At 40.7% G+C, this 22,992-nt stretch overlaps 1 protein-coding gene across 2 annotated transcripts; it reads right to left on the minus strand.

Annotated features, from left to right (window-relative positions):
• Window positions 1–4: 4 nt before the first annotated feature.
• Window positions 5–18,412, minus strand: tex15 (testis expressed 15, meiosis and synapsis associated). Of its 2 annotated transcripts, none has more exons than XM_020458295.2 (9): window positions 18,295–18,412; window positions 15,632–15,977; window positions 15,203–15,368; window positions 13,043–13,280; window positions 12,809–12,952; window positions 7,872–8,022; window positions 1,755–7,723; window positions 1,542–1,591; window positions 5–1,335 (listed from the first exon to the last, which is right to left on the minus strand). In XM_020458295.2, exons 2-9 carry the CDS (start codon window positions 15,948–15,950, stop codon window positions 642–644), a joined length of 7,731 nt encoding a protein of 2,576 aa, XP_020313884.2. In that variant the 5' UTR covers window positions 15,951–15,977; window positions 18,295–18,412; the 3' UTR covers window positions 5–641. The 2 variants fall into 2 exon arrangements, with proteins under 2 accessions (XP_020313884.2, XP_020313885.2); XM_020458296.2 differs by lacking the exon at window positions 18,295–18,412 and adding an exon at window positions 16,243–16,376.
• Between the last annotated feature and the right edge of the window lie 4,580 nt (window positions 18,413–22,992).

The following is a 22,992-nucleotide window of genomic DNA, read 5'->3' on the forward strand; positions in this document are numbered from 1 at the left end:
TTAATGGATTTGTACAAATATATTTTATTTGTCAGTAAACCCACACAAAAAAAAATCTGCTGGGGAAATAGTTATTAAGGGTTAAGTTTGCCAATGCGACACTTAAGTACAAAACAAAGCCTCAAGCAGTAGCCAAAACATGACAAGCACAAAAATCCTGAGTAAAGCAAACAAGCTAATAACCAAAAGCGGTCTTTAAAATTCAACCAAACACTTAAATAATATTATTTACAATTCGATATTACAAAATAGCAATACAATCCACTTTGAGGAATAAGTTAACAACACTTTATACAATTCATTTTGGTCAGAAAATAGGACACTTTCAATCAGATATTGCTTATCAGCAATTGACAACGTGTTTGAGATTATATACCAAAAAAATAGTTACAACAACAACAAAAAAGTACACCAAACATGAAACGAATTAAATTAACTTAAAATAGTGAATTCAACATGAAATAAATTAACTAAAATCCTTTTGTTTCCAACTCCCCTTTGAGTTCCTTCTTTTTTGACTGATATTTGTTTCCTGATCCAGTTCAGTATTTAAAACACGGAAACACCAGCACTTCCTTATATTCAAAAGGTCCTTATTTGCTTTATTAACCTGTTCCATAAAAGTTGATAAAGAAGCAGCACTACTCTACATAGGGAGGAAATCTCCCTCTGTTATCAAGAGTTGCTGTGGACAATTCAGGATTAGCAGTGGAATAGGTCTGACCATTCAGGAGGAAAAATGGGTAATTTATAGGAAGGGGCTCACATATGGGAGGGAAATTATTTGTTGTGGTAGCGAGAGCTGGGAGGGAGTGCAGAGATTGTTGTGCTGTATTTCCTGCTGGTACAGATGGAGGAGAAGAAGGCAGACTAGACCAGGAAGACGGATTAGTTTGCTCTAAGAGGACAGGCTCCCCAATGGGGGGATGACCATTTTCCCCAACACCAATCCACAGAGGATGCATTGGCCTCAGATCACTTCCTGTGATGTTCTGGGGGTTATGGGGAACCCAGCTCACGGACCACTGCTGCCTCCCATCTGATTTACTTCCCACCCCTCCCATTGAGGCAGGTAACTGGATCTGTGAGTTTGGCGCTGTCCCACTTTTACTAGTCCTTAGACATGCCCTGATTTCAGGGTATGTTGGCACAGGTCGGGATAAGGAAGATGCAGGGATATTCCTCTCCATGGCTTGCGTATCATGTGACCTTTCACCCCAGTTTACTACCTGGCTCTTGACAAGGCTTTCTTGGTGTGACCAAGCCTGGAAATGGGCTGCAGGGTTGCTTGGGGGTGTGGCCCAGTGGTATACATCTGGGTTATCCCTGTTAGGGCTTGAGTTGGAGAGGAAAAACAAGTTAGATGATAGATGTTTATATTTTCCCTCCTCCAAACCATTATTTAGCTATCTTTAATATGGTAGGAATTACATATCAATTGCTACTGTGTTAATTCATGTTTTGCTTCTGATACACAAGGGACATAACAGTGATCCCCTTCCTTGGCTTATTGACACAAACCTAAATGGTAATTTACTTACGATTTTGTGAGGTCTATTATCGGCAAAGACCCATGTTGAGGATATTTCTTCTGGAAAATAAACCATTAAGCAATAAAAGCACAGTCTAATTGATCTCTTTTTACTAGTTTAAAAATCTCACCATGGGAAACATGTTACTAAAGGCAATTTCAATTATTTGATATCATACATGTGTAATTTCTACCCCCCAAAAATGGGAATATATCAACAAACCTCAGCACAGCGAGTGTTTTCCATAGGCGGCCTCCCCCGACTCCGACCTCTGAATCTCTGTGCTGTGGTCCCAGTCTTAACCATGAGCTGGGTCCTCTTGGACACGCTTGTATGCAACAGTGAGACACCAGATTCTGTCACCCCAAAGACAATTTGTGGATTTGCTTTCTTGTATTTCGCCTGCAGCTCATCTGACCCTGTCTGTTTCGTGTCCCTCCACACCAGCATCTTCGAAGCGTCATACAGGATGTGTTCCATGCCAAACCAAGACGTCTTGCTGACCATCGTGTTGCTGCAAGCTTTCAAATAGTAGATTTTCTCCTGAAGAAATCGGAACACCATGGCAAGGTGCTCAGCCTTTCCAACATCGAATCCGTCTTCTAATTTGTCTGCAGGAGTCTCTGTGAAAGTCGTCACAAGCCTCTGGACCCTCTGTAAACTTTCCACACTGTCGCCAAAATTGACCATGCAAGACAGTGGTACAGAGAGGAAGAAACTCTCTATGTCTGAGGGATTTCGTAATGCAGCCTCAATCTCCAGCCTCTCTCTTTTGCTTTTGAGATACATGTAATAAGACATTTCTGGGGCCCTTTTCAGCTGTTCATTCAATGTAGAGACAGCTAAATGGTACCTCTGCAATGCAATTGGTCCTTCGTTGATGAGGCTTTGTTGGAAAGATGAATATAAAGAGGACTGCTGCTGTAATCCCACCTTCCCTTTAAAGAGTTCCCCATACAGAGTGGGATCGTACCACAGCAGACTCCTAAATGTAGATTGTCCACTCAAAAATCGCATCTTGTTATCTACAAATTGCCAGGCCTCCATCATTATCTGCAGTTCCAGGAAAGAATTCAACGCTTCGTACTTCAGTTCCATTGGTACAGGAGGACGGTCCAGATATCGCTCTAAAATCTGATCTCTTGAGACGATAGTACTATTGACCTCAACATTCTGTTTTTCCTCAAAGTTTAAGATGAAGTACTGCATCATGACTTTGCATTCAGTTCGCAACGGGCAAAGTTCGGCCAAGGAAGTTACTTTGTCTCCATGCTTTAGTGCATTTGAGATATCAGCCACACTGAAGTTTCTATGAAAAGTCTTAGTGTTCACCCTTACAATGTGGCTTGTTGGCTTCTGGTTGGTGTTTTCTTTTGTTTTACAAAATTCGGAATTCTCTGGTTCTATTTCTGCTAGTGCTTTGAGCATGATCATGTTGTTTGCATCAATAGTGCAATTTGTCTGTCTTTGCTGTTCTCTTGAGGCACAATTTTCTGCAATTGTAATCCCATGGTTAATGTCAGGCACACTTGTGGAGATTTCTGCTTCAGTTGTTTTCTTGTCCATAGGAGTTTGAGTGTACTTTTCAGGGACTACCAACATGGAAGTACTATCAGGGCTAATGCAAGGAATTCTGTAATAATTCGTTTTATTCCCTCTTGTTTTCTCCTTGTGTTCCTGTTCTTTACTATGAATCAGGTCATTGTTTGTGTTGATAATCGGAGTACATATCTTTATTGGGAAAGGAATTGCATTAGGTCTCAGATTGCGCAACTCCACCCTGTCAAGGACAACCAGATGAACTGGTTTCTCCTTATGGTCATTGACATTATTCTGGATAGTTTCACAAATCTGTGGCAAATTCGTCTCAGTTTCACAGAGTGTATCTGATGTTTTTGGCTCGGGTTTCCTAACTATGTACTCAAAATTTGTCAAGTAATCTCTTAATCTATTGATGAGTTTCACTTCCTTGGAGGGTGTGTCTTCTTGTTCCAGTGGGTTGCAGTAATGTGTTCTATCTGATGTGTCTGCTTTCTCTGTCTCCATTGGACCATACTTGTGCTGCAACACCCGAGCTATCTCTTCCTGTGGTTTGGGTGTGTTTGAATTTAACTCACTGCCACAAAGAATCTTGATGGCAGCATCTAAGGGAAACTCCATGTTCTCAGAAGCTGAAATGATCTCTTTAGCAGGCGCCATATCACTGTTGGCCTCTTCCAACTCTTTTATAGAGTGTGTATGAGCTTGTAATGCCTTTTCTTTCAGAAGATCCACCTCATGTTTTTTGAACTCAGTCATTCCCTCATTGTCTTGACTTATAGCCACGATATTGGTGCATTTCGGTGGAGGTAATTTGTTCTGAAGGGAAGTGCAATTGCTCTGGGTTTCCTGAGATGTTTCTGTGTCATGTGGCTTGCCGTCATTGCAAGTTCTGCTTTTAGATAGATCCTTTGCTTCCTCAATGTGTTGAATGTCTTCCACAAAGTTGCTTGCAGTGCTCCCATAATTAGATTTTGCAACCTCTTCATTGACTATATCTATGGTCGACGAAGTTAAGGTTGTGTCAACAGCATCAGCTATCTGCTTTTCCTCGTTGACCTTTTCATTTCCATCTCTCATAGACATATTAGTTTCTAACTCTCTCGTTGGTGTCTTCAGATGTTTCTTCTCGAAACGATTACCTCTCAGATGTTTATTATCATCTGACGTTGGGCTGGAAGTAATATACATTGCAGGAGCATTACACACATTCCTTTGACTGTACATTCTGTTGTGATTGAATGTCCCCCAACGTTTTTTTCTCCTAAAATCTATTATCATCTTCAGGATAGTGCTTTTTTTTGATGTTATGGGAACTCGCGTTGAGGTCTTTAAGTCATCTGACACAGAAATTTTGTGAGCTGCAACCTTTGATTTAAATGTAAAACATGATTTGTGTTTGTTCTCTCTGGCATTTCTTGTGACCTTATTGGGGAAAAAGTTTTTGCGTTTCAAGTTTTTGTGAGAAACATTCAAACAGTCTTTCTCCCTCTGCATAAATGGCATCTGCATATGGCCTGTAATGGCTTTATGGGATGATCTTGATATTTCTGAGTATGGAATGTCAGTGGTGGATTTTTCAACGATCAATTTCTTCTTCACTCTTGAATGTTGATGATTTCTCATTATCCTCACTGAAGCATTTTCCTTCCCTTTGTATTTCTCTGCCATCATTTTGATTAATTTGGCATTGTGGGCATGTGCTCTGTTGAAGGTGGTGTAGTAGGTGGATGTTTTCAGAACACCGTCAATGGGTGTGTTTTCACTGATAATGCTGTTGTTGCTAAACTTTTCATTTTCCTGTACAGTTGGTGAGGCTTGAGTTCCTTGAGGACATTCTGACACTGAAAATCTCTTGGACAGAGAGGGTGATTCCGTGACAGCGGACAATTCTCTATCAGCATTTATTGTGATGCGAAGGTTACATCCCTCTCCGATGTCTACTTGGTTTGGGTTGCAGGACGGAAGGAGTGATTTATTGGTGTCCATAGGACTGTCTTTGCATTTTGGTTTAAGGTAATGTTTACCAGAAATTGAGCATGATCCATGCTGATTAGGTGAAAGAAAGAGCTCACTGAGTTGCAGCCTGTTATACAGGAAACTGTAGACTGTATCTTTGGCTTTTGAATCATCAGCCTGACATTCTTCAGTATTATCAGCTAAGTCACCACAGGTAGAAAATGTATTGGATTCATTTTGTTGATGTTGGCCAATTCCATAACATTCTCTGTCTTTCTGCAAAAGCCTTTCATGATTTTGCCTTGACATGACTCCAGGACAGAAGACCTTGACACTCATAACTTCCTCTGATGTTTCCGTACCACAAACCTCTTCACAAGCATCCATGATATCAGTATGGCTCTCATAAATGACTGGACACCTTGTTTCTGAGGGATTTTCGTTCGCCATTGTGTCATCCACTGAACTTACAGCATTTGTTTTGTTTTTCTCTGCTAAGATTGGTTCACACTTCAGTTCTCTGCTCTGTCTGTTTCCCTCAGCGATTTCAGATACAATGTTTAGATTTTTTTCATATCTTATGGAATTTGGTTTGGAGCTTGCCTCTGTGTTCTGCTTGCTTGCATTAGAGTTTTCATTTAGAGCATCCTGAGGTTTTTCCTCTGTTGCTGAGTTAAGATTGGACCTCACCTCTGTTTCCTGCCGGCTTTCAGAGGTTGCAGTTTGGTTGACAGTCTGGGGAAGGAATGCCATCGGTGAGTCATTTTTCATTGCCATTTCATCTTGTGGTTCCACAGTAACTTTGTGCACATCCTCTTCCGTTTCTGTGAGACATGTAGTAGTGGATTCTGGGCTGCAAAGGTTCATGTCCTCTGGTTCCATATTGCCTGTGTTCCTCTCAAATTGGAGGGCCACAATTTCCTCCACAGCCCCACAAACAATTGATGGATTATGGGCTGAAATTTCTGGGATAGGTTTTGAACTCTGATCACCATTTGTGGTGTACTGGGGCAGATTATGTTGTCTCACCTGCTGCTGCAAGTATGCACCACTGTCCTCATGAGTCTTTTGAGGACTGTTGCACATCTCAACTGAGTCTGTGCTGGACAAGCATCTTTTTATACTTCCTGGTTTACATAGCCGCCCAGGGTCGACTGCGGTGACCTTGTCATTTTGATTGAGTAGACACCTGGACTTCTGAAAATAGGTCGCATAAAAATTGGTTCTCTCTAATAATGTATTTTTCTCATCAAATGACAGATGTTGTAGAGAACCAATTTTTGCCTTCCTCTCCTCTTTGGTCAGATGAAAATATGGAGAATACTTCTGGAACTTCATTTTAAGCATTCTAGACGATGGCTGATTCTCAGTTGTAGGTATCACAGAGGATGGAGCTGAAATATTCACCAAAGTAGCAGTAGAACAATCTATTGGTGTATCAGGCTGGCATGGTTTTGGATCATTCTTTTTTCCAGTTTCCCTGAGATTTTTCTCCTGTTTTGGTACATTTTGGAGATTCTTATGCTCTGGCTTCACGGTCAATATGCAGACAGAGGTACTTGTTTGTTGACCGCTCTCTGACTCCATTGAAATCGATCTCTGCATGTTGTTAGTTTCTCGTGCCGACAATCTGGGATCCTTAATCACACGTGAAGAATAAACTATAGTAGAGACTGGTTCCAATGCACCTGTTGCAGATATAGACTGTCGCCATAAGTTATCCTGGTTCGTGGACAGGGTGTTCGAAACTTGTTGACAAGACTGAACTTGTTTACATAAGTGGGGTTTATTATGGTCAAATTGAGCTGTTCCAGCATGGCTTGGGATCTGTAAATGTATAGGATCAGTAACCAGTCCATTGTCTTCCAAGAAGGTAATTGAACCAGTGAATGGTGGTGGTAAAGGAGGAGCCCAGGAACTAAAGGGTGGTGGGGGCTGGTCGCAGGGACTAAAGGGTGATGGAGACGGTGTGGGTTGCACACAGGAACTAAAAGGTGGTAGAAGTTGGGCACAGGGACTAAAGGGTGATGGGGGCTGGACACAGGAACTAAAAGGTGGTAGAAGTTGGGCACAGGAACTAAAGGGTGATGGGGGCTGGACACAGGAACTAAAAGGTGATGGGGGCTGGACACAGGAACTAAAAGGTGATGGGGGCTGGACACAGGAACTAAAAGGTGATGGGGGCTGGACACAGGAACTAAAAGGTGATGGGGGCTGGACACAGGAACTAAAAGGTGATGGGGGCTGGACACAGGAACTAAAAGGTGATGGGGGCTGGACACAGGAACTAAAAGGTGATGGGGGCTGGACACAGGAACTAAAAGGTGTTGGAGGTTGGTCGCAGGGACTAAAAGGTGTTGGAGGTTGGTCGCAGGGACTAATGGGCGCTGGGGGCTGGTCGCAGGGACTCAAGGGCGGTGGAGGTGGTGGGGGCTGGTCGCAGGGACTAATGTGTAATGGAGGCGGTGGGGGTTGGTCACTTCCGTTGTGATACAATTGGTTTGCGATTGATGTAATGTTTTGGAAGTTCTGTTGATCACCTCTTTGGAATGGGGGGTTTGTTCCAAATCCCTGAGATCTGTATCCAGGCAATGGACTTTCAGTTGTCCCAAAATGTTTGAATGTCACGGTCGCATTCTGACCTCTACCCACTCTTTGAGCCACGGTGCAGGTCTCCAAACATGCCGCTGAATCTGGGAAAGATGAAACAAAGCCATTATTAATACTACATAGGCTATAGTTTGTGTATATTAAATATAAAACATGGATCATCAGCTGATGATGAATATGCTGGAATAAATCTAGTCATTTAAACACAATCTGGTTATTGTAATTCCATACCCTTTGTTTTTGGCCCCAGTTTTACAGATGGAACTAGAGTGCTAGTCGGAGAAGAATTTACAGAAGGAACCAATGAAACCATAGCATATGGCAAACATTGCCTTGGTCTCTGTTTTAGCTCCTGGTTTTCGTTGTAGTCAAACAGGAACACCTGTAAACAGAGAATGTGTCAAGTCATGGTCATATGGTCACATATCAAGTCATGCCTCAGAGCAGCTCTCTCTAAAGGAGTGAACTTTCAAATATATTTATATATTGTATATACACACACAGAGTGTACAAAACATTAGGAACATCTGCTCTTTCCATGACATAGACCAACCAGGTGAATCCAGGTGAAAGTTATGATCCCTTATTGATTGCACCTGTTAAATCCACGTAAATTAGTGTAGATGAAGAGGAGGAGACAGGTTAAAGAAGGAGATAGTTGAGACATGTATTGTGTGCCTTTCAGAGGGTGAATGGCCAAGACAAAAGATTGAAGTTCCTTTGAACAGGGTATGGTAGTAGGTGCCATGCGCACTGGTTTGAGTGTGTCAAGAACTGCAACGCTGCTGGGTTTTTAATGCTCAACAGTTTCTTGTGTATCAAGAATGATCCACCACCCAAAGGACATCCAGCCAACTTCACACAACTGTGGGAAGCATTGGAGTCAACATGGGCCAGCATCCCTGCTGAATGCTTTTTCGACAGGGGGTGAAACTCAATATTAGGAAGATAATTCCTAATGATTTGTACACTAACTCACATACATACATACATATACATATATATATATATATATATATATATACATATACAAAAATAAAGAAAAACCATTGAAGGAGTAGGAGTGGCCAATATATACATATATATACATACATATACATATATATATATATTGGCCACTCCTACTCCTTCAATGTTTTTTCTTTATTTGTACTATTTTCTACATTGTAGAATAATAGTGAAGACAACAGAACTATGGAATAACACATATAGAATCATGTATTAACCAAAAAAGTGTTAAACAAATCAAAATATATTTTATATTTGAGATTCTTCAAAGAAGCCACCCTTTGCTTTGATGACAGTTTTGCAAACTCTTGGCATTCTCTCAACCAGCTTCATGAGGTAGTCACCTGGAATGTATTTCAATTAACAGGTGTGCCTTGTTAAAAGTTAATTTGTGGAATTTCTTTCCTACTTAATGCGTTTGAGCCAATCAGTTGTGTTGTGACAAGGTACGGATGGTATACAGAAGATAGCCAGAGGAGAGTGTATTAATCAGACCTTCATGGTCGAATTGCTGCAAGGAACCCACTACTAAAGGACACCAATAAGAAGAAGAGACTTACTTGGGCCAAGAAACACTAGCAATGGACATTAGCCCGGTGGAAATATGTCCTTTGGTCTTATCAGTCCAAATTTGAGATTTTTGGTTTCAACCGCCGTGTCTTTGTGAGACGCAAAGTATGTGAGCGGGTGATCTCCGCATGTGTGGTTCCCACCGTGAAGCATGGAGGAGGAGGTGTGATGGCGTGAGGGGGTTTTGCTGGTGACATTGTCTGTGATTTATTTAGAATTCAAGGCACACTTAACCAGCATCGCTAGCACAGCATTCTGCAGTGATTTGCCATCCCATCTGGTTTGCACCTAGTGGGACAATCATTTGTTTTTCAACAGGTCTATGACCCAACACACCTCCAGGCTGTGTAAGGGCTGTTTGACCAAGAAGGAGAGTGATGGAGTGCTGCATCAGATGACCTGGCCTCCACAATCACCCGACCTCAACCCAATTGAGATGGTTTCAATCAATCAAATACACGTGTTTAGCAGATGTTATTGCTAGTGTAGCTGGTTTGGGATGGTTTGGGATGAGTTGGACTGCAGATTGAAGGAAAAGCAGCCAACAAGTGCTCAGCATATATAAGAACTCCTTCAAGACTGTTTGAAAAGCATTCCAGGTGAAGCTGGTTGAGAGAATGCCAAGAGTGTGCAAAGCTGTCATCAAGGCAAAGTGGCTACTTTGAAGAATCTAAAATCTAAAATATATTTAGATTTGTTTAACACTTTTTTTGGTTACTACATGATCCCATATGTGTTATTTCATAGTTTTGATGTCTTCACTATGATTCTACAATGTAGAAAATAGTAAGAACTTTTGACTGGCACTGTATATACAGTGGGGCAAAAAAGTTTTTAGTCAGCCACAAATTGTGCAAGTTCTCCCACTTAAAAGGATGAGAGAGGCCTGTAATTTCCTTTCATAGGTACACTTCAACTATGACAGACAAAATGAGAAGAGAAAAAATCCAGAAAATCACATTGTAGGATTTTTAATGAATTTATTTGCAAATTATGGTGGAAAATAAGTATTTGGTCACCTACAAACAAGCAAGATTTCTAGCTCTCACAGACCTGTAACTTCTTCTTTAAGAGGCTCCTCTGTCCTCCACTCGTTACCTGTATTAATGGCACCTGTTTGAACTTGTTATCAGTATAAAATACACCTGTCCACAACCTCAAACAGTCACACTCCAAACTCCACTATGGCCAAGACCAAAGAGCTGTCAAAGGACACCAGAAACAAAATTGTAGACCTGCACCAGGCTGGGAAGACTGAATCTGCAATAGGTAAGCAGTTTGGTTTGAAGAAATCAACTGTGGGAGCAATTATTAGGAAATGGAAGACATACAAGACCACTGATAATCTCCCTCGATCTGGGGCTCCACGCAAGATCTCACCTCGTGGGATCAAAATGATCACAAGAACGATGAGCAAAAATCCCAGAACCACACGAGGGGACCTAGTGAATGACCTGCAGGGAGCTGGGACCAAAGTAACAAAGCCTACCATCAGTAACACACTACGCCGCCAGGGACTCAAATCCTGCAGTGCCAGACATGTCCCCCTGCTTAAACCAGTACATGTTCAGGCCCGTCTGAAGTTTGCTAGAGAGCATTTGGATGATCCAGAAGAAGATTGGGAGAATGTCATATGGTCAGATGAAACCAAAATAGAACATAGGACAAAGAATGCTGAGTTGCATCCAAAGAACACCATACCTACTGTGAAGCATGGGGGTGGAAACATCATGCTTTGGGGTTGTTTTTCTGCAATGGGACCAGGACGACTGATCCATGTAAAGGAAAGAATGAATGGGGCCATGTATCGTGAGATTTTGAGTGAAAACCTCCTTCCATCAGCAAGGGCATTGAAGATGAAACGTGGCTGGGTCTTTAAGCATGACAATGATCCCAAACACACCGCCCGGGCAACGAAGGAGTGTCTTCTTAAGAAGCATTTTAAGGTCCTGGAGTGGCCTAGCCAGTCTCCAGATCTCAACCTCATAGAAAATCTTTGGAGGGAGTTGCCCAGCAACAGCCCCAAAACATCACTGCTCTAGAGGATATCTGCATGGAGGAATGGGCCAAAATACCAGCAACATTGTGTGAAAACCTTGTGAAGACATACAGAAAATGTTTGACCTCTGTCATTGCCAACTAAGGGTATATAACAAAGTATTGAGATAAACTTTTGTTATTGACCAAATACTTATTTTCCACCGTAATTTGCAAATAAATTCATTAAAAATCCTACAATGTGATTTTCTGGATTTTTTTTCTCATTTTGTCTGTCATAGTTGAAGTGTACCTATGATGAAAATTACAGGCCTCTCTCATCTTTTTAAGTGGGAGAACTTGCACAATTGGTGGCTGACTAAATACTTTTTTGCCCCACTGTACGTGTGTATTTACACTACATGACCAAAGGTATGTGGACACCTGCTCCATCGAACATCTCATTCCAAAATCATGGGCATTAATATGGAGTTGGTCCTCCCTTTGCTCTATAACAGCCTCCACTCTTCTGGGAAGGCTTTCCACTAGATGTTGGAACATTGCTGCAGGGACTTGCTTCCATTCAGCCACAAGAGCATTAGTGAGGTCAGGCACTGGTGTTGGTTGATTAGGCCTGGCTCACAGCCAGCGTTCCAATTCCTCCCAAAGGTGTTCGATGGGGTTGAGGTCAGGGCTCTGTGCAGGCCAGTCAAATTCTTCCACATCCATCTCGACAAACCATTTCTGTATGGACCTCGCTTTCTGCACGGGGGCATTGTCATGCTGAAACAGGAAAGGGCCTTCTCCAAAAGCACATAATCATCTAGAATGTCATTGTATGCTGTAGCGTTTAAGATTCCCCTTCACTGGAACTAAGAGGCCGAGCCTGAACCATGAAAGACAGCCCCGGACCATTATTCCTCCTCCACCAAACTTTACAGTTGGCACTATGCATTCGGGCAGGTAGCGTTCTCCTGGCATCCGCCAAACCCAGATTCGTCCGTCAGACTGCCAGATGGTGAAGCGTGATTCATCACTCCAAAGAATGCGTTTCCACTGCTCCAGAGTCCAATGGCGGGAAGCTTTATCCCACTCTGTCTGATGCTTGGCATTGCGCATGGTGATCTTAGGCTTATGTGCGGCTGCTCGGCCATGGAAACCCATTTCAGGAAGCGCCTGACGAACAGTTCTTGTGCTGACGTTGCTTCCAGAGGCAGTTTGGAACTCGGTATTCAGGGTTGCAATCGAGAACAGACAATTTTTATGCGCTTCACGCATCAGCACTTAGCGGTCCCGTTCTGTGAGCTTGTGTGGTCTACCACTTCGCGGCTGAGGCTGTTCTACTGCCAATGTTTGTCTATGGAGATTGCTTGGCTGTGTATGCGATTTTATACAATGTTGCTGAAATAGCCAAATCCACTCATTTGAAGGTGTGTCCACATACTTCTGAATATATAGTTTATATTATATAAAAGAGAGAATGACAGTGGGGAAAGATAGACAGAGGTTGTGTCAAAGAGCAGCAAGTGGGATTTGAACTAATGCAGACACCGTAGATATTTGTGCTGGAGGCTGCGGCATTACCACTAGACCAGCCAGGCCACAAAACTTACTGACGAGCTCAAAACTTGCTGAGACAAGCTGTCCCTCGGGACAGCGGGGTCTTTGGACACGTGACAATCGTAATTCACCGTTGGATCATGTGTGCTGTTCCTTCCATAACATGGAGGTACTTTTTTCACCTTGCCAAAGAGAACCTATGGGAAGAAAAGCAAAAACATATGTTTTACTTGCTTAATGAATAGAAATAATAACAATTATCATATTGACGACTATTACCATCTAACCTTGAAAATGATGAGGATTTTTCCAGCAGGGGTGTTGCCGCTGATATTTTTCAGGGCCACATCAGCGTGCCTGTGCAAATAGACTCCATATGACGGGTTTCCCAGAGAGTGTTGATCTGTGTTCTCAACCTTCAGTCCGTGTTGATACATTTGCTTAGCTTTTTGGTCAGAGGTGACTAAAAAACAGAACCTCTCCTCCATTTCTCTGACGTGTCTATCCTTTAAACGCATTTCAGATCTGAGATAATAGGAACATGAAAGCAAATGACTGGTCGACAGGGTTAGATGTATCACACAGTGTTGTGAAATTAAATATAACACCGACTCTACATATATTAGTGATTCCCTCATTAGGCAATTTAGAGATCCCGCAAAGTAGGCATAAAAAGATAATTGGTAAAACTAGGAAAGTATGAATGTGCAATTTCCACACACAGGCATACTTCAACTTCAAAGAGAACACTCGATAGGGGATAACAACACCCTCTTTACCTGATAGGGGATAACAACACCCTCTACTTGATAGGGGATAACAACCATCTTTACTTGATAGGGGATAACAACACCCTCTTTACTTGATAGGGGATAACAACACCCTCTTTACTTGATAGGGGATAACAACACCCTCTTTACCTGATAGGGGATAACAACACCCTCTTTACCTGATAGGGGATAACAACACCCTCTTTACCTGATAGGGGATAACAACACCCTCTTTACCTGATAGGGGATAACAACCATCTTTACTTGATAGGGGATAACAACACCCTCTTTACTTGATAGGGGATAACAACACCCTCTTTACCTGATAGGGGATAACAACACCCTCTTTACCTGATAGGGGATAACAACACCCTCTTTACCTGATAGGGGATAACAACACCCTCTACTTGATAGGGGATAACAACACCCTCTTTACTTGATAGGGGATAACAACACCCTCTTTACTTGATAGGGGATAACAACACCCTCTTTACTTGATAGGGGATAACAACACCCTCTTTACTTGATAGGGGATAACAACACCCTCTACTTGATAGGGGATAACAACACCCTCTTTACTCGATAGGGGATAACAACACCCTCTTTACCTGATAGGGGATAACAACACCCTCTTTAGTGGATAGGGGATAACAACACCCTCTACTTGATAGGGGATAACAACACCCTCTACTTGATAGGGGATAACAACACCCTCTTTACTTGATAGGGGATAACAACACCCTCTACTTGATAGGGGATAACAACATCCTCTTTACCTGATAGGGGATAACAACACCCTCTTTACTTGATAGGGGATAACAACACCCTCTTTACTTGATAGGGGATTACAACCATCTTTACTTGATAGGGCATTACAACCATCTTTACTTGATAGGGGATAACAACACCCTCTTTACTTGATAGGGGATTACAACCATCTTTACTTGATAGGGGATTACAACATCCTCTACTTGATAGGGGATAACAACCATCTTTACTTGATAGGGGATAACAACACCCTCTTTACCTGATAGGGGATAACAACACCCTCTTTACTCGATAGGGGATAACAACACCCTCTTTACTTGATAGGGAATAACAACACCCTCTTTACTTGATAGGGGATAACAACACCCTCTTTACTTGATAGAGGATAACAACACCCTCTTTACTTGATAGGGAATAACAACACCCTCTTTACTTGATAGGGGATAACAACACTCTCTTTACTTGATAGGGGATAACAACACCCTCTTTACCTGATAGGGGATAACAACACCCTCTTTACTTGATAGGGAATAACAACACCCTCTTTACCTGATAGGGGATAACAACACCCTCTTTACCTGATAGGGGATAACAACACCCTCTTTACCTGATAGGGGATAACAACACCCTCTTTACCTGATAGGGGATAACAACACCCTCTTTAGAGGATGATAACAAAGCAATATAAAAGGATATTAGATAGACAGATGTTGCTGGAAAACATATGTTTGATACCATTCCATTGATTCCATTCCAGCCATTATTATGAGCCTTCCTCTCCTCAGCAGCTTCCACTGATGTACATATTCATATCATGTTTCAGTACAGAGTTGTATATGCATATAGCACATGCATGCAGTTCTTGTGAAGATATGCACTAATGCCATTGAACAACATGTTGATTGTCACCTTTTTTCAAAGAACTCTCGCAGCAGCTCCTCGTTGTGTATTAGCGTGACATCATCCCACTGCCAGCTGAAGGATATCTCTTTGCCCATGTCCAATCGGGACTCATTCAGAGTTGTCTGTATCAGACTATAGTCCCTGCTCTCTTTGAGGCAGACATCCAAAAGAGCTGGTCAAAAAGAGATGCACACGGACAGGATACAATGTAATTCAACCATCCAACAAAAATACATGGCAAAACACTCTGAACTTTAATTCACAAATCAATAGTTTTAGCATTATTGTTATTGTTGATAATAAATTGAATTTATATCACACTTTTTCAAGTGCTAAAAGCATTGTAGAGCGTGGCACTGACTTTATGAGCTATCAGATTATATTATCCAGATTATATTGACATGGGTTCTGAATGTGATTATATGTTTCTCATACCTTTTCCATCTCCCCTCTTCCTCCTGGGAATGGTGAAATTCCTCAGGGGCGGAGCTCCTATTGCCTGGGAAGAGCTCACGGTTTGAGCTCCTATTGCCTGGGAAGACGTCAGGGTCTGAGTTCCCATTGCCTGGGAAGAGCTCAGGGTCAGAGCTCCTATTGCCTGGGAAGGGCTCACGGTCAGAGCTCCTATTACCTGGGAAGAGCTCACGGTTGGAGCTCCTATTACCTGGGAAGAGCTCAGGGTCAGAGCTCCTATTGCCTGGGAAGAGCTTCGGGATGGAAGTGCCATCTCTCTCTTGCTACCGAGTGTCTCCATGGTGCTGCCCTAATCCAGAACATCACCCTGTTAAAAGTCCACACATCAGATCACAGCCAAGAGGACCGGACAACTTCTTCTCACTACAAAAACTGTTAAACACCATTTTGTATTTTCTCAATCTGGAATGCTGTCATGGCATGTTTTTGTATGAGACACACTTCCCCATTTCTGAGTAACATGAGAACTTGATTGTGCAAGCATTCAAAAAACTGCCAATTAGTATGTTGTTAAGTCAACCTTCTTCCCCATTTCCAAATAAAAATTGGTGCCAATGCTCAGGTATACTTACGGTTTGCATATCCAATCGTGTTCAGTGGTGGTATTTACCCTCATTCATCGAGATATAGTATACTGTATTGATTTACAAAGTACTGGATTCACAGCAGAATAACAAGGTGCCCAAAACGGCAACCTTATCTCTCAGATTGTTCGATGATCTCGCTTAGCTCACGGAAATCATTCGTTTTTCTTCCTTGTCGAGGGCAAAGTTACTGGCACATGCTTGAGCGGATCAGAATCTGAATGTAAATATGTGTAGTTCTAATATCTCACCCGGTCTCAATAATGTCTACCCATTCCTGGAACATGTATGGTGTATCCAAAGTCACTGTGTTGTCTCAGTTGACCTTTAACCTTCCCTTCTGATAAGTCTCTCAGCCCCCATTTGCTTGTTTTAACATCATGTGACCCACGTGACCATATACAGACAAGTATTTGGAGCAAAACAGATTCAACTTGACAGATTCAACTTGAGGCCAAAGGTTGTACAACACTGTCTATAACTGTGGAAATAAGCCAAATTGGTTAATGCAGACAGATCGTAAACTACACTTACAGAAAAACCACATGACTTCACAAATGGAAAATCACATGCTTTCACATGAAATTTCACACTTGAAGTCATGTGAAAACATGTGTTTTTGGAAAACTTCATATGATTTCACATGTTGCTTTACATGTTATCACATTACCTTCACATAAGATCCCACGAAAACATGTTTTTGGAACACTTCACGTGTTCACATGTGAAATTCATGTGGTTTTTCCGTAAAGTCAAATCAAAGGTTTGCTTCTATGTATTGAGCAACAAATCCGCTATCACCAAAATCTGCTCCAAAACCAAAATATCTCTGGAAATGGAACAGTGATATCGACCTGCGTGTGAGCCTCTGATGCAAGGAACCACTCAAAAACAGAAATCACAAAAAAAAGTGTGTTACCTTTTAATTAGATATTATAAACAAAGTAAACAATTCTTCAAAAAATATGAAGAAGTAGGTAATCCAGTCAAAACAGCCATCCAACGCTAAAATGAAGAAGTAAGCAGTCTTTTTTTTTACTGGAAATGTCGAAAGTGAGCTCAGCCTCACAGGACTGGTTCCATGTGTATGAAACAAGTACTGCACAGACTGTTCTTTGACAATCAGACGGCAAACAAGTTTGATGGCAAACAAGTTTAGCAGGTTTTTTTTACACTGGTTCTTCCTGAATACTTTTCGACCATGAACTTTGAGGCATGCATTCCAACAGCTTCATCTATGAGGCTGGTTGAAACGGGCATGAAACTGTTTCACCCAGACTACCTGCACTATCTTTATTGAGCCCTTTTTGCACCAACTCTTTTGATTCATCACATACACAGCTTTTACAGTTTATCTTCTGTTACTATCATCTACTGCTGCTACTATTATCTATGCTGTCGCCTAGTCACCTATTATGTTTATATCTACCTCAATGACCTCATACACCTGCACATCAACTCGGTACTGGTACCCCGTGTATATAGCCAAGTTATCGTTACTCATTGTGTATTTATTATTATTTTTCTATTATTTTTCTCTTCATTTTTGGGAAGGGCCGTAAGCATTTCACTGTTAGTCGACATCGATTGTACTTGTGACATGCTACGTAAACAACTTGATTTGAAATTACTTGGAAGGAAAAGGCACGACTCTCGCTTCACAATTAAAAACCTGATGTTTTATTTTCTAATTCGTGTTTTAAACATTTGTTTTATGTTTTAAACTTGAGTTAGAAAATAAAACATCACGTTTTGAGTGAGCGTTGTGCCCTTTCCTTCCAAATGCTCTAATTTTTGTCACATTTTTGTCACATGTTAGTTAAGCACCTCTCCATAAATCATAAATCACCCCATCTCAAGACAAACTGTAGACCTGTACTTATACTGACTGCAGAGTGTGCATCAGTAAAACCTTGATGTTTTTGTTAGACCATCATACATCATGTTTAATCTTTTAATGAAGATACACTAAAGATGAAAAAGATCTTAACAAAATAAGCAGGAAATGACTGAAGCAGTGAAGACATGCTGTTCTCTTACCATACTCAGAATTGTGGATAAAAATCTTCAAGCTTGTCTCAGATGCATTTGTCACTCAAATGTGAGTGTCATACAATTTGTACTTGCAATTTAAGGGGACACTCTGCGAAGGGTTACTGCAGGAGGAAATGGCTTGACCTCAAAGTCACATGCTCAGTTGCAAAGGCTCAGGAAGTCCCCGCCACTGCTACAGCTCACACCTCCTATAGCTGCATATATAGGTTCTTACCACAAAGACTAATATATTCTACTGAAAGACAACAAAATGAAGACATCATTTTCCAATCCTGTTCATATACAGCTGACAGATTTTGTTTGGACTGAATACACAATCAATTGCCCTTTAATTGTTGTTATATAGCTGTTCATCGTTTTATAATAGTTCCCCTATATTGAACAACATGTTGAATCATGGAAAATGTACTGATCTGAAGGATAAGCACTGCAGCACACTGACCTACACACATACACTAACATCATGGGTGGTATGCTAATTACAACAGTTATAATAGTCAACTACAGACAGTGTTGGCAAACTGCATGTAATTCAGCTGGTAATTTAACTACATTTTACAGTAGCTTGGTGTTAGTTGAACTCAATTCAAATGTTGGTAGTTTTTTCAGTAGCTCATTATTTTGTAGCCATGTAGCGGTGTAGCTGACTACTGGAACTACACTCTACTTTTATAGCTAAAATAAAATAATGGATGAAATAGGCAAGAATTGTCTTTATTTTTCGGCATCAGGCCTAATTCTCCCTTGAAAAATAGGTTTTGCGTTTAACCTAAATTGTACATTCTGCTAACATCTGATTCCAGAGTGATCTGTTCTTGAAATTTGTAGTCGATAACATATCAGGTTTAGATATGATAATTTTTCACAAAGTAGTTTGGAGGTAGTGAACTACCTTTTCAAAGTAAGTTTAGTTAAATAAACTCTAGCTTTAGTGTAGCTTAACGTCTTCCAGTGTGAAGTAATCGGTTGCTTGGTTAACTCTTTTTTCAGAGTAGCTTCCTCAACACTGACTAGAGATGGGCGTATGTGATATAATTATGGGCGCACAGTGATAAAAAGCACCAAAACTGAGGCCTCTCTTTATAGTGTGACCTTTTGTGTATTTACATGGTGGTTACAGGGCCTACAGAAAGGATTCCCTCCGCTTGACTTTATCCACATTTTGTTGTGTTACAGACTGAATTTTAAAATGGATTCAATTGAGATTTTGTGTCTCTGGCCTACACACAATATCCCCATAATGTCAAATTGGAATAATATTTTTAGAAATTGGTAAAAAAATGTCAAGCTGAAATGTCTTGAGTCAATAAGTATTCAACCCCTTTGTTACGGAAATCCTAAATAAATAAGTGTAAAAATGTGCTTTACAAGTCACATAATAAGTTTCATGAACTCACTCTGTGTGCATTAATAGTGTTTAACATGATTTTTTAATGGCTACTTCATCTCTCTACCCCTTTGCACCCTACACTTTATCTGTAAGGTCCCTCAGTCGAGCACATTTCAAACACAGATTCAACCACAAAGACCTAGGAGGTTTTCAAATGCCTCACGTTGAAGGGCACCTATTGTTATAAATATGTATTTTTTAAGCAGATATTGAATATCCCTTTGAGCATGGTGAAGTTATTAATTACACTTATGATAGTGTATCAATACACCCAGTCACTACAAAGATACATGTGTCCTTTATAACTCAGTTGCCGGAGAGGAAGGAAACCTCTCAGGGATTTCACCATGAGGCCAGTGGTGACTATAAAACAGTTACAGAGTTTACAATACTAACCTAAATGACAGAGTGAAAAGAATACAAATATTCCAAAACATGCATCCTGTTTTCAATAAGGCACTAAAGTAAAACTGCAAAAAATGTGACAAAGAAATTAACTTTATGTCCTGAATACAAAGCGTTATGTTAGGGACAAATCCAACACATCATTGAGTACCACTCTTGATACTTTCTAGCGTGGTGGTGGCTGCATCATGTTATGGGTATGCTTGTCATCTGCAAGGACTAGGGAGTTTTTGGGGGAATGAAAACAAACAGAATAGAGATAAGCACAGGCAAAATCCTAGAAGAAAACTTGGTTCAGTCTGCTTTCCAACAAATACTGGAACCTAAAACACAAGGTCAAATATACACTGGAGTTGCTTACCAAGATGACATTGAATGTTCCTGTATGACCTAGTTACAGTTTTGATGTAAAATCGGCTTGATAATCTATGGCATGACTTGAAAATGGCTGTCTAGCAAATCGACAACCAACTTGACAGAGCTTGAATAATTTTTTAAGAATAATGTGCAAATATTATATAATGCAAAGCTCTTAGAGACTTACTCAGAAAAACTCACAGCTGTAATCGCTGACAAATGTGATTCTAACATGTATTGACTCAAGGTTGTGCATTCTTATGTAAATAAGAGATTTATTTTTCAATAAATTAGCAAAAATTTCTCAAATCATATTTTGAGTTTGTTATTAAGGGATATATTGTGTGTAGATGGGTGAGAGAAAACAGATTTAATCCATTTGGAATTTAGCCTGTAACACAACAAAATAAGTAAAGGTTTTTGAAGACTTTCTGAAGGCAGGTACATGTAATTAGTGTGGATAGGTACACATTAGTGTGGGTACTAGGTAGACCTATGGATTACCATGTGAATGGGTGGTTGACATAATGGCAAACACAATATAACTTAATTTAAAATGGTTACAATTGTGACATTACTAAAAGCTTTGTTTTTTTTTAAATCTTGGAAGAGCTCATGAGTTAATTCATCCAGTGTTTGTGTTTTTTTCTCTCACAATTCTGAGCCAAATGTGCTAATTGTCCAATGTTGTGTCTGTCCCATGGACGATTGTGGAACTTTGAAATTAAATTAACATAAATTAATAAAAACATGAATACAATTCCCTTCACCTACTCTTGTACTTATGACACAGAAGTCTCTTTCAAGAAACAATAGTTCCCAAGTCCATTTCTGATATTTCAAAAATTAAACTTTGTCCTCAAAACCAATGTCCAAATGGTGTGACACAATTCTGTGATCAAACAACGAGCAAGCATTTGAGCACCATTGGACAGGAAGGGTTCTCTTGCAACGGGGAAGTACAGAAGACATTGCTGGAGCACATAGTTGGAACAGATTGGCAGCTTTGTTGTATGTTGTGTATTGTCCACGAGGTGAGGCCAACAAATAAACATTTTAAAAGGAACAAAATGTTAAGGCAGGTAACATGAGGCAGGTAACATCGTCATAATACACAATTAAACAAATTGCTTTCTATCTAGATTTTTATCTGTGAATCTAATTCAAACTTGGTTATGGTCATTAGATGAGGAAATTGTGTTTTTCAATTTAAATTCTAGAATATAATTACTGTTTTAACAACAGAAGAAACTAATAATTAGTCAAAATAATATTTTTGTCTATTGGGGAATTAATAAACCTATATATTAGAATGAATTATAATGCCACACCAGAGGACAAATTCAAGGCTATAATGCATGACATGGTTAATTAAATATGATTTTTTTCAATAAATCGAAGGTGGCCACATAACATTTTTAATTGTTTAGACAGTCTATTGCAACTATATGTTTTGTTTACATCAATTTTAGAATACATATTTTTTTCCCTTTTGTTTTGGCCATATGGCAACTACTTAAATACATATACATACAGTGGCTTCAGAAAGTATTCACAACCCTTGACCTTTTCCACATTTTGTTGTGTTTATTAATGTGTTTAATTCCATTCGCTCAGTTCCAGCTATTAATATGAGCCGTCCTCCCCTCAGCAGCCTCCACTGCTCTGTTCCCCATACTTTATCTGTAAGGTCCCTCAGTCGAGCAGTGCATTTCAAACAGATGCAACCATAAAGTACAGGGAGGTTTTCCTAATGCCTCGCAAAGAAGGGCATCTATTTATTTATTTGTATTTATTTAACCTTTATTTAACTAGGCAAGTCAGTTAAGAACAAATACTTATTTACAATGGCGGCCTACCAAACCCTCCCGTAACCCGGACGACGCTGGGCCAATTGTGCGACGCCCTATGTGACTGCCGATCAAGGCCGGTTGTAATACAGCCCAGGATTGAACCCGGTTCTGTAGTGACGCCTCTAGCCAATCTCGATGCAGTTAGACCGCAGCGCCACTCGGCATGGTAAAGTTATTAATGATGTCAAAGATTGCAGCGTTATCCAAAGAGCAGACAAAGACCAGACCATTGGTTGCTACGCAACGACTGACTGCTTCCGGCTCAGAATACCACCTTAGTCGTGCACTGAAGCTGGTGCAAGGTGATTGAACAGCTCCCAACAGCAAAGTTGTTCTGGCTGGTCTGGTCTGGTAGATAGTCTGGCTGGTTTTAGCTAGTAGATAGTCTGGCTGGTTTTAGCTAGTAGATAGTCTGGCTGGTTTTAGCTAGTAGATAGTCTGGCTGGTTTTAGCTAGTAGATGGTCGAGCTGGTTTTAGCTAGTAGATAGTCTGGCTGGTTTTAGCTAGTAGATAGTCTGGCTGGTTTTAGCTAGTAGATGGTCGAGCTGGTTTTAGCTAGTAGATAGTCTGGCTGGTTTTAGCTAGTAGATAGTCTGGCTGGTTTTAGCTAGTATAGTCTGGCTGGTTTTAGCTAGTATAGTCTGGCTGGTTTTAGGTAGTAGATAGTCTGGCTGGTT

The sequence above is a fragment of the Oncorhynchus kisutch genome, linkage group LG23 (genome assembly GCF_002021735.2).
Source record: "Oncorhynchus kisutch isolate 150728-3 linkage group LG23, Okis_V2, whole genome shotgun sequence".
NCBI lineage: Eukaryota > Metazoa > Chordata > Actinopteri > Salmoniformes > Salmonidae > Oncorhynchus > Oncorhynchus kisutch.

Bases quoted from the DNA above. Each gene is read 5' to 3' on its own strand.
- tex15 (XM_020458295.2), bottom strand. From the start codon at position 15,950: ATGGAGACACTCGGTAGCAAGAGAGAGATGGCACTTCCATCCCGAAGC. The intron at 15,369-15,631 runs GTATGAGAAACA...CTTTTTGACCAG, and splicing joins GAAGAGGGGAGATGGAAAAG to CTCTTTTGGATGTCTGCCTC. The intron at 12,953-13,042 runs GTTAGATGGTAA...TTCTTCCCATAG, and splicing joins AAATCCTCATCATTTTCAAG to GTTCTCTTTGGCAAGGTGAA.